Here is an 11,926-nt window from a genome sequence, read left to right as displayed (position 1 = left end):
AAAAAAAAAAAAAAGAGTGCTAGGTTCCTCCGTAGTTGTTGCTAGCTAACTATAAAAGTTGAGACTAATATTCCTATAAGACTTCTTACTGCCCTCCAGGCTAGCTCTATGGTTGACCTTATTTTATTTATTTATTTTTTATTACACTTTAAGTTCTAGGGTACATGTGTACAATGTGCAGGTTTGTTACATATGTATACATGTGCCATGTTGGTGTGCTGCACCCATTAACTCAGGTTGACCTTATTTTTAATAGTGTGTATCTGGTTAATTCATTTGTTTCAGCTGAATATAATTAATAAAAATAATTGGCTTCAGAAGAATGTAAAACTCTACATAATCAATAATTCTATGGTACATATAATGAATTTTATTCTGATCCTATGTGAAGAAGAAAATTAAAGTTCTTTGAGATCCAAAGAGTTACTAATAGATTTCATGTGTTCCTCTATCCAATCCCTAACGTATATTTATTGAGCTTGCCTGTTGGTTCCAGACAGTGACCTGGAGGGGCCAGACAGTTCCCAGAGATCCAAAAATGAGTAAGACACAGGTTATGCCCCCAAACACGTAGACTAGTGAGGGAGACAGGTAAGTAAATGATGATTATGGGAACAAGTGAGAAGGTCTTTAACTCAACCTTGTAGGTTAGGAAAGTCTCCTTGGAAATGTTTCGAGCATATCCTGGAAGGTGTGGCCAATGTGAGAAAATTGCATGTGACTCAGGATGGCTGAAGTAGAGTGGTAAGGGATGAGGCCAGAGGGGTACGCAGAGCCAAACAGCCTTTTCACTGTTCTAAGGAGGTGTATTAGTCTGTTCTCACACTGCTAATAAAGAAATACCCAAGACTGGGTAAGTTATAAAGGAAAGAGGTTTAATGGACTCACAGTTCCACATGGCTGGGGAGGCCTCACAATCATGGCAGAAGGCTAAGGAGAAACAAAGCCATGTCTTACATGGTGGCAAACAAGAGGGCTTGTGCAGGGGAACTCCCATTTACAAAACCATCAGGTCTTGTGAGACTTACTACCACAAGAACAGTATGGGGGAGCCACCGCCATGATTCAGTTACCTCTACCTGGCTCCACCCTTGACACGTGGCGATTATTGCAATTCAAGGTGAGATTTAGGTGGAGACACAGCCAAACCATATCAGGAGGGTAGAGTATCTTGAGGAGATGGAAGTTTCTAAAGATGAGGATAGCACGGTAAGGTTGGGTGCTTTTTGGAACGATCTCTCTGGCTGCAGTCTGGAGCACAGATTGGAGATGAGAAAGAAAAGAGGAGGTGATAATCACTCTTTAGGATCTTCCTTCAGCAACCCAGTGAGCAAAGATGGCAGTCATGGCAGAGGAGGGGCGAGACATGGGCAGGATTAGGCAGGATTAAAGAGGCACGATCAACACACCACTGTGAAAGCAACACCTGGATTTTGCAACAACTGCCAGACTCTTCTGCACATTATTTGAGCACCAAAACTTGGGGTGTCGCCAGTGGTGTTTAACGTAAAGGTTAGTTTGAAGATTCCCAGTGCTGAAAAAGTCCTCTTGGACTGACTCAGACCTGGCCAGCACTGTCAGGCTTTCAGGTTCAGTGCCCATCTCAGAACTATGAAGGTATTGTTCTGGAAATGGCTAAAAGCATGAGGTTGGGCCAGGAGATGTGGGAGTATGTTAGATCCTCTATAACTTGCCTTCTGTGATATTTATTTATTTATTTTAGACAGAGTTTTGCTCTTGTTGCTCAGGCTAGAGTGCAGTGGTACAATCTTGACTCACCCCAACCTCTGCCTCCTGGGTTCAGACAATTCTCCTGCCTCAGCCTCCCGAGTAGCTGAGATTATAGGCATGCGCCATCATGCCCAGCTAATTTTGTATTTTTAGTAGAGATGGGGTTTCTCCATGTTGGTCAGGCTGGTCTCAAACTCCAGACCTCAGGTGATCCGTCCGCCTCGGCCTCCCAAAGTGCTGGGTTTACAGGCATGAGCCACTGTGCCTGGCCTACCTTCTGTGATTTTTAAAATTTTATTTTATAGACAGGGTCTTATTTTGTCACCCAGGCTGGAGTGCAGTGGCACAATCATAGCTCACAGCAGCCTCAAACTCCTGGGCTCAAGTGATCCTCCCGCCTCTGCCTCTGGATGCCTCGCTAATTTTTAACATGTTTTATAGAGATGGGGTGAGGAGGGTCTTGCTATGTTGCCCAGGCTGGTCTTGAACTCCTGGCTTCAAGTGATCCTCCCATCTCGGCCTTCCAAAGAGCTGGGATTACAGGCATGAGCTGTTGCACTCTGCCACCTTCTGTGATTTTGATTTTTCCATTATTAATCTTGAGAGGCTGCCTGGTAGTGTAAGAAGGACACTTAATTAGGAATCAACAGACTTGCAGTGAGTCCTGATTGTGTTGACTCCTTGTCCTGTGACCTTTGACTTTGGCAAATGACTTCCCTGTGTGGCCTCAGTGTCCTCATCTGTATAAACATGGTGCTGGGCAGAGAATGTATATGACTGCAAGATCACTTTCAGTGCCCCCTGTTGATGATTCCCTGAGCTCACTGCCTGAGTTGAAAGGCATTAGGAATTTTTAGGGACTGCTCTTAAGAACCTCGTCTCTCTCTTTAATTAAAGCAATTGTGGCACTCTGGCTCCAGGGAGGTTTATGGGACCATTCTGGGAAGGGATGGAAAAGCTTTTGTTTTCTTCTTAGAGGCATTTTTAGGAACCTGGTTCTCTTGCTTTGATCTGGGGGAAATAGAAATTCCAGTGGGCTGTTGGTTTGCACAATAGAGACTATTTGAGCCTTGGGTGACCCCACCCACTCTTACCTTGCAAGTTTCTTTCTTTACCCAGAAATCAGTATTTAAAATGCTATGTGATTCAGAAATGTTATCATTTTGTTCTCATAGAGGAAAAGTTTTTGACCTACTTTTATTAATTTGTTCAAAACTGAAGTAAAGACATAGTTATAAGGGCATAAAGTCAGAAAAGACATTTTGTTCAAATTTTAAATTACTTGCATATGATCTGAATTTCGCTAGATAGCGCTATAAATCTTTGGTATGCTTTAGAAATAGAATTAAATGTATTACTAAGCAGCATTAATAATTAATTACATTTTCTTAAGAGTTCAAGTGATGGGAAACTGTCTTTAATGTCACAATTATTTTAAGAGCTTGAAATACAAGGTATGAAAGAAGTAAGGATCACCCAGCCATCATATCTTTGCTATTTACTTATTTTATGGATAAACTAATATGTTGTTCATTTTGATTAGCTTGTTTTTTATTATAGTTTGCTTGATTTTCAGATTCGACTTTAAGCTTACTTGAATTATGTTTTTTTCTTTAATTTTGATTTATGGACGTAAGGAAGAAGAAGGAGAGACAGCCACAGAAGAGGTACAGTTGACCATCTTCAACAGCTGTGCTTAATCTGCTTAATAAAAACATCTTTAAGTGGGAGGATTGCAGCTTTAGGCACGTTCTTAATAACATGAGAGTGATGCAACCCACACACCCAGAAAATCCTCCTTTAACCTGCTGAGAAGGAAAGTAAGTTGGAGATCAGTTTGTCTGAGGAAGGTGGAGAGAGAAACAGGGCTCGGCTCTTGACCTTGTTCTGAGCCCCCTTGGGTGAAGGTATCTTCCGTGGCTTCTCACTGACGTCAGGCCAGGCCAGGCCAGGCCAGGCCAGGGCACTGGCTGGAGATACCTGCTCCTCGTCCTTTTCCACCCTGTTGAATGCACTGGGTTTAGGAATCCTGCATGGTGGTTAATGGTGTTTTCATTGAGGGAGTGATTCCTACCTATGTTGTTTTTGAACATCTTTGCATTAATCACTTTATTTTCGTTGTTGTGTTTTGTTTGTTTTTGTTTTTGTTTTTTTTGAGACAGGGTCTCACTCTGTCATCCAGGCTGGAGTGCAGTGGTGTGATCTCAGCTCACTCTACCTCCGCCTCCTGGGTTCAGGTGATTCTCCTGTCTCAGCCTTCTGAGTAGGTGGAATTACAGGCACGCGCCACCACACCTGGCTAATTTTTGTATTTTTAGTAGAGATGGGGTTTCACCATGTTGGCCAGGCTGGTCTTGAAATCCTGACCCCAAGTGATCCACCCGCCTCAGCCTCCCAAAGTGCTGGAATTACAGGCGTGAGTCACCGCACTGGGCCTGGATTAATGACTTTAAAATGCTAGAGAATTAATTTAAAATTGTGAACACAAGGGTAGGGAGAATAATTGACTAAGTTAGATGTTTTGTCTAGATATTTCAGCACAAGGTCATCAACATTAAAGAGAGTCCCAAATGTCAAAAGAAATGCCCCCAAAGTAACTTTTGTTAACTTTTGAAATGACAAAATTCATGATCTTTATAGAAAATTAAAAAAATGCAGATAGAAGAGGAAAATGAACATAGCGTTTAACCCTCATTACCCACAGATAACCACTCTAGCTACACACACACACACCCCCCATCAATTTTTGATGAATACTCTTGTAGTCTCCCTTTTTTCATGGAATGTGTCTGTATTTGGGGAGGTATTAAGTATAGATCTGCTTCATTATTTTAAATGTTAATATATCAAACCAACCCCTCTTCTTAGACCTAAAGATTGTTTCTAGTATATTCTATACCATGATTTCTTATTATTTATATCTTTCCAATAATTATTTATTTTATTTCTCTCTTGCTAGGCCAGCTTCAAAATAGATTTTAAAATAAGATAAAACATGCTGTTAATTTGGAAGAAATTCCAGATTATATATGTAGGTTGCTGATAAATTTTGCTTGAAGAAATTAGCTTGTTACAAGAAAATATAACCAACTTGTGCATTTAACAGCTTATCCTTTCTGACAAAATTCGATTTGCTGATTCTTTTTGTATTTTATTCTTCTAACTATATATATATATATGTATACCTTCTGAATTTGTAAAGGTTATTTGCTGAGAATGGTTTGTTAATATGAGTGGAGACTGTACGCTTAGGAGAGATTATAAAACCTGTTAGAATTAGCGTATCATTCTAAAGCACCATTCCAAATTGAGGAGTCTGTGTTTAGAAGGATTTTTTTTTGTGTGTGTATGTATGTGTGGTGTGGTGTATGGGTGATGTATGTGTATTTGTGTGTGGTGTATATGGTGTGTGGTGTGATTGGTGTGTGGTATGTGTGTGATGTGTGTGGTATGGTGTATATGTGTGGTGTGGAGGGGATGTATGTGTGGTGTATGTGTGATATATTGTACATGTATTTGTGTGTTGTATGTGATGTGTGTGGTGTGTGTGGTCTGGTGTGTGTGTGTGTGGCATGTATGTGGTGTGTGTGGATGTGTGGGTGGTGTGTGTGGGGGGTGTGTGCTGTGTCATGTGTGTTTCTGTGGTGTGTGTGGGTGGTATGTGTATGGGGTGTGTGTGGCATGTGTTTGTGTGGCGTGTGTGGTATGTGTATTTGTGTGTTGTGTGGTGGGGTGTGGGAGGCTCTGACCTCTAGTCCAGCCTTTTACAGTCTTTTTCTCACTGTATCCATGGCCCTTACACTCCTTAATACTAACGTAATTTTTGTGAAAATAAGACGGAGTTAACAACTACGGAGGGCGCGGAAGGGGAAGCCGAGGAGGAGGAGGAGGAAGCTGCAGAAGGAGAAGAAGAGCCTGGAGAAGAGGAAGATTCCTAGGCCTTTTCACGCTTCATTTCTTCCACCTCTCCAGGTAGCCACAGGATTCCGGGGTGGAAAAGCTCCTAGTTACTGTACCGTATGCTATCTGCAGCACATTTTGCTTAGTAATAGTGAGAGGTGACAACGTGCTAGCAGCCCTCACTCTTGGCGCTGCCTTGGCTTCGGAGTCCACTCTGGCAGCGCTTGAGGAGCCCTTCAGCCTGCACTGTGGGAGCCCCTCTCTGGGCTGGCCGAGGCCAGAGTCGGCTCCCTTTTGCTTGCCTGGAGGTGTGGAGGGAGAGGCACGGGTGGGCGGGAACCGGGACTGCATGCGGCGCTCGCGGACCAGCGCGAGTTCCGGGTGGGCGTGGGCTTGGCAGGCCCCCGCACTCGGAGTGGCCAGCCGGCACCGCTGCCCCGGGCAGTTGGGGGGGTTTAGCACCCGTGCCAGCCAGCACTGCGCTGGAATTCTCGCGGGTCCTCAGCTTCCTCCCCGCGGGGCAGGGCTCAGGACCTGCAGCCAGCCATGCCTGAGCTGCTCCTGCCCCCGCTCCCGCCCCCGCCGGGGGCTCCTGTGCAGCCCAAGCCTCTGGGACGAGCGCCGCCCCCCACTCCGTGGCGCCGGGTCCCATCAACTGCCCAAGGGCTGAGGACTGCAGTGCACAGTGTGGGACTGGCAGGCAGCTCCGCCTTTGGCCCTGGTGTGGGATCCACTAGGTGAAGTCAGCTGGGCTCCTGAGTCGGGTGGGGGACTTGAACCTTTATGTCTAGCTAAAGGATTGTAAATACACCATTCAGCACCCTATGTCTAGCTAAAGTTTGTGAACACACCAATCAGTGCTCTGTGTCTAGTTAATCTGGGGAGGACTTGGAGAACTTTTATGTCCAGCTAGAGGATTGTAAATGCACCAATCAGCACTGTGTCTAGCTCAAGGTTTGTAAACACACCAATCTGTGCTCTGCGTCTAGTTAATCTTGTGGGCCAATTTGAATAGTAGGGATGTCCCTTCTTAATAGACTTATAAATAAAAAGCTAATATAAAAAGCACTTAATCTATTTTAGAGCATCTTGGAGCTAGTGAGAGTGGCCATCACAGTTTGTTTTTGGACCATAAAGGTTTTGTCATTCATTTGCTTGAATGAGAAAGTGAATCTAGCCCACGATTTGATGTCTCTCCAGGGAGTTTCTTTCATGCTTTGGACCCACAGACTTCTACTTTAAGGCCCTCTGCTTGCCACTTGGTTACAATTCCATTTCCAAGGAGTGGGTTGGGACTCATTTTTAAAAAAAAGAAAACTGGCAAGCTTAAGATATTCTACCTGAAGAATGGTAGAAAATGAAAATATGATATTTATTATCATACCAGAAACAAAACAAAGCAAAACTCACAGTAACAGACTCGTTGGTCCTGTTTAAATCCATGTCTGTTCACTCAACTTGGAAAGTTCTTTAAAAATTGTGCAGTTTTAATGTGATAATTATAAAGAAATGTTGGATGTGAAATGGCACAGCCGAGAGAGAATCTTTAATGTAGACAGATGGCTTCTTTATAGGCCATTTCCAAAAAAGAAAGGAAAAAAGGCAAGTTACAGTTGTGGCTAGCACATTCTGCCTGTTTCTCTGATGGGTTCTAGTTTGGAATCCAGTCCCTATTAGTCTGTTGTGAGGTCAAATTCCTGACAGTGAAGGAGTAAACCAGGCAGCACCCTAAATCCCAGCCACGGACTCCTGAAGAGAGTCAATAACCTTTAAAATGCGACATGATGCAGTCAGGTATTCTGCAAACTATTTGGCTTCCAAAAACAAACCCATCTCATAACTCATAGATTATCTACGCATTTTATTTGAAAAGACTGTTTTAGACAGAACAAGGCAATGAATGGAACTATGAAAGAATTCTCATTTCCCATAGTTGGAGTTGGAGTCAATCTTTTTTTTTTTTTGACAGGGTCACACTCTCACTCAGGCTGGAGTGCAGTAGTAAGATCATGGCTCACTGCAGCTTTGACCTCCCTGGTCTCAGGTGATCCTCCCACCTCAGCCTCTTGAGTAGCTAGGATTACAGGCACGCACCACTGTGCCTGGCTAATTTTTGTATTTTTTGTAGAGATGGGATTTCGCCATGTTGCCCAGGCTGGTCTCGAACTCTTAGGCTCAAGTGATCTGCCCACCTTGGCCTCCCAAAGTGTTGGAATTACAGGCATGAGACACCACATCTGACCTAGAATCTAAATTGATGTTTGAGTCCCAGGGCAAATAATGTCCAATATGAGACTGGTTTCTACCTCTCAAAAGGTGGCCGCTTAATACCGTCCTCTGTTGTAGCCGTGAACCATTTAGAGCTCCCCCTCTAGGACCAACCTGTCAGTTCAACCTATTTTCCATGCAAACACAGTGGGAAATTATAATTGGAGATGTTGACTTCCTTATGGTGTTTGATATGTGTTTGTGCAGAGAAAGGATATAAATCTAGCTTGGTTTTCCGTGAGAGGAATTTCCTTTCAGTGGGGAGCAAATGATGACTAGTGGTTTATAGAATAAAAGGCAACACTTTCCTTGATTGTATGTTAAGTGATGAAGGTTGTGGTAAACCTTCTGTGTCTTTCTCTAACAGTCTTTCCCTAATATTTGCTTTTTCTTTTAGAAAATGGAAGCTATGAAGCAACATTTCAAATGTCTCTCCACAAACCAAACTCAACGGAATACTTTGGCTTGAAGCTGGCACACCCGGGGTTCACTGAGGACTTGTGCTGCCTGACTTGGTTAGATGTACATGGATGTATCTCCCGAATCATACGAAATTAAATGTGAAGACAGTTTATGCATACCTTCATGTGCCTAAAAGTCTTAGCTTTTGAAGATTTTTTTTTTCTTTTTTGCTCTGCATAGCTAGACCATCTTATTAATAATACTCTGAAAAAAATGATTTCAAGGCATGGAAGTTCTCTGTGATACAGCGATAGTATTTCTTCAGATGCTCCTTATGCTACTTATCTCAGAAATAGGTTTGAAAATGAAATGCTTTCCAGAGAACCATCATATAAATAAAGATTAATAGAAAAATACCTTGTCCCAAGGAGCATCATTTCATTATTTATAGTCCCTGCTTGCATATGCCTGAACTCCGTCTGTGTGTTGCCAAGTCTAAATCTTCAGCAGCACTTTTCTGCCTGCGTTGGGATCGATGTTTTTTATTGCAGTAATTATTTGGTCCGTGTTTTCAGATTGCACTGATTGTCTCATTATGTCGTATTTTTTTTTTTTTATTACACACACGCTGTGCACATCATCTTTGAAGCGTTATCTAACTGTAACTCTATCATCCACTTGTGTGGGGATGATGGTAAGGAGGGATGATGGTAAGGACAGAAATTTGCAACCCATTACCCTTTACACGTTTCTGAGCTGAAGGGAGTGGCTGCTTCTGTGTCTCCTGCTGTTGATTGATTTGTAGCCATGGCTGTGGAGCCGGGTCCTATAATTTTGCTTCCTGATGGCCAGGAGTGTGTGTTCACCTACAGCTGATCCAGCTCCAATGACTTGTACACCAGGTAAGTTTGATAGCATTTCTCCGCTCACCTGCCCTGCCTTAGTTTACTGTAGATATTTTTTCTTCCTTGTAAGATTTTGTTGATATTCACCCTGCTACCTCCCTGCCTATGTGCGAGTCCTTGTGTTTTTGCAGCAAACATTGCTCCTGTATTGTCAGAGGGGCTCCTCTCCTTGCTGTACTGTTTTCCTATTTCATGTTAATTATGGCAATTCAACTTGGAGTGGCCATAAACTTTCCCCTTTGGAGTCTGCCTCCTAATTTTGTAGCAGAGTCTGTTGGTGTTATTTCAGAGGATATTCTGCAGTTGCAGAAGTCTTGTGGCTTTCATGAACTCTGGGAAAGGGCTCTTTTCTTGTTACCCTAGTAACAAAAAAAAGGCATTTTGAATAGAATTAGGTTATTTTGTTTCCAATCATTGAAGTAGTCTGTGTTAAAAACATTTCTCCCTTTGCTTAAGGTAAACGACCACAGTAAAATAGAAATTCATATAATTGAAAATTTATTTCTATTTTTAATTTCATTGCATTAAATTATCCTATCTAAAAAGTTTGCATAATTTTTACAACAACCCGTTATACAAGTAGACCTTAACCATTTTCTTGCTCAGGGCTGACTTTTCTCTCTTTCATGGCAGAGTAGGAGGGAGATAGATTTAGCTAGGTGCCAATTTTCCTCCTATCTCTCTCTCTCTCTCTTTTTTTTTTTTTGAAATGGAGTCTGTTTTGCCGCCCAGTCTGGAGTTCAGTGGCAGGATCTCGGCTCACTGCAACCTCCGCCTCACAGGTTCAAGCAATTCTCCTGCCTAAGCCTCCTGAGTAGCTGTAATTACAGGCACATGCTACCACGCCCAGCTACTTTTTGTATTTTTAGTAGAGACAGGGTTTCACCATATTGGCCAGGCTGGTCTGGAACTCCTGTCCTCAAGAGATCTGCCCACCTTGCTATTTCTCATACTTAAAAAACGAAAATAAATACCTATGCTGACAATAAGCAAAGATAAAAACCCAGACCACTTATTTAAATTGAATTTTTTTTTCTTATATTGTTTTCCTGTAGTCAAAAACATTAACATTTTAGAAGGGTATTTGTATTTGCTCCTGTTTGATTTTCTTTAAAGTATCACTGAAATGCAAAAATCACTTAGATCAATAGTACCCTATGGATGGTATCAGTTCTCTTCTACTTTTGGCTTCAGCTGTCCCTTCAGCCTTCCATGGTTAGCAATCCAGTGGCACAGTGAGGAGAATTCCAAATATGGACTGTGCGGTATCAAAATATGATGAAAAAATCTGAACACTTTTCCATATAGGAAGCTTCTAGAAACTAAGCAGTATTGTGAATCTGTAAAAAAGAATAACTCAAAAGGAAACCCCAAGTGAATAAGGAAAAATCGTTTTGGGAAAAAACCAAAAGAGACCAGAGAAATGGAATAATTGCATGTTGATCTGAAGTGAATTGAAGTTCAAAGGCTTGGTTTAATAGTATAAAGGAGGTCTGAACATGCAAAGGAATTGTTTCCTTTTTTCTTTTCTTTTTTTTTTTTTTAATTAGAAAGGCAACTACACAAAAATTTGAGTATTTTTTTTCCAGTCATTGAACAATACACTCTCCCTTCCCCACTCTCCCCTTGTGGGCTCCCTCTCGTTTCTTTGGATGGAAATCTTCCTTTGGTTTGTGGTTGTCTTTGAGTTCTTAGTTTTCTCAATGAAATATGAAAGATATAGGAAGAGAATGAATTGTATTTCCTGCAAAGATTCTTCGGAAATATTTACAATTTTTTTTGTTTGTTTTTGAGACAGTGTCTTGCTCTGTCGCCTGGGTGGAGTGCAGTGGCGCGCTCACTGCACCCTCCGTCTCCCAGGTTCAAGTGATTCTCCTGCCTAAGCTGCCGGAGTATCTGGGACTATAGGCGTGCACTACCTTGCTTGACTACTTTTTATTTTTTATTTATTTATCTTTTCGAGACGGAGTCTCGCTCTCTCGCCCAGGCTGGAATCCAGTGGCGCGATCTCGGCTCATTGCAAGCTCCGCCTCCCGGGTTCATGCCATTCTCCTGCCTCAGCCTCCTGAGTAGCTAGGACTGCAGGCGCCCACCACTATGCCCGGCCAATTTTTGTGTTTTTAATAGAGACAAGGTTTCACCGTGTTGGCCAGGCTGGTCTTGAAATCCTGACCTCAGGCGATCTGTCAACTGCAGCCTCCCAAAGTACTGGGATTACAGGCGTGAGCTACCATGCCCAACCTACAAATGTTTTCTTTCAAAACGTGTTTACCTGGGCCGGGTGCGGTGACTCATGCCTGTAATCGCAGCACTTTGGAAGGTCGAGGTGGGTGGATTGCTTGAGCCCAGGAGTTCAAGACCAACCTGGGCAACATAGCAAGACCCCATCTCTACAAAAAATACAAAAATTAGCAGGCATGGTGGCATGTGCCTGTAGTTCCAGCTCTCGGGAGGCCAAAGTGGGAGGATTGCTTGAGCCCAGCACTCCAGCCCAGCCCATTGATCACGCCACTGCACTCCAGCCTGAGTGACAGAGCAAGACCCTTTCTCAAAAAGAAACAAAACAAAACGAAACAAACCCCCTCACCTCACTTAACTGTTATACCTGTGCAAGCACAGCAAGTAGGTGTGAAGTGGTCTGGTACTTTGTAATAACAGAAAATGGTCATTAGGTGGCGATGAAAGACAAGCTTCTTGCTATGGCGTCGCTGCCCCCGAGG

At 42.8% G+C, this 11,926-nt stretch overlaps 1 protein-coding gene across 2 annotated transcripts in view; it reads left to right on the top strand.

The window, feature by feature from the left end:
- The window catches only part of SH3BGR (SH3 domain binding glutamate rich protein), a 61,259-nt gene extending 52,542 nt beyond the window's left edge, over positions 1-8,717 (top strand). For both annotated transcript variants that reach the window (XM_017880697.1, XM_017880696.1), the window contains exons 6-8: positions 3,369-3,398; positions 5,568-5,703; positions 8,297-8,717. In XM_017880697.1, coding sequence (XP_017736186.1) covers positions 3,369-3,398; positions 5,568-5,669 — 132 coding nt within the window. In that variant the 3' untranslated portion in view covers positions 5,670-5,703; positions 8,297-8,717. The remainder of the gene's footprint in view (positions 1-3,368; positions 3,399-5,567; positions 5,704-8,296) is intronic.
- Positions 8,718-11,926: the final 3,209 nt, after the last annotated feature.

The sequence above is a fragment of the Rhinopithecus bieti genome, unplaced genomic scaffold (assembly GCF_001698545.2).
Source record: "Rhinopithecus bieti isolate Rb0 unplaced genomic scaffold, ASM169854v2 scaffold_12151, whole genome shotgun sequence".
Lineage (NCBI taxonomy): Eukaryota > Metazoa > Chordata > Mammalia > Primates > Cercopithecidae > Rhinopithecus > Rhinopithecus bieti.
This window is presented reverse-complemented; position numbering and strand designations above follow the sequence as displayed.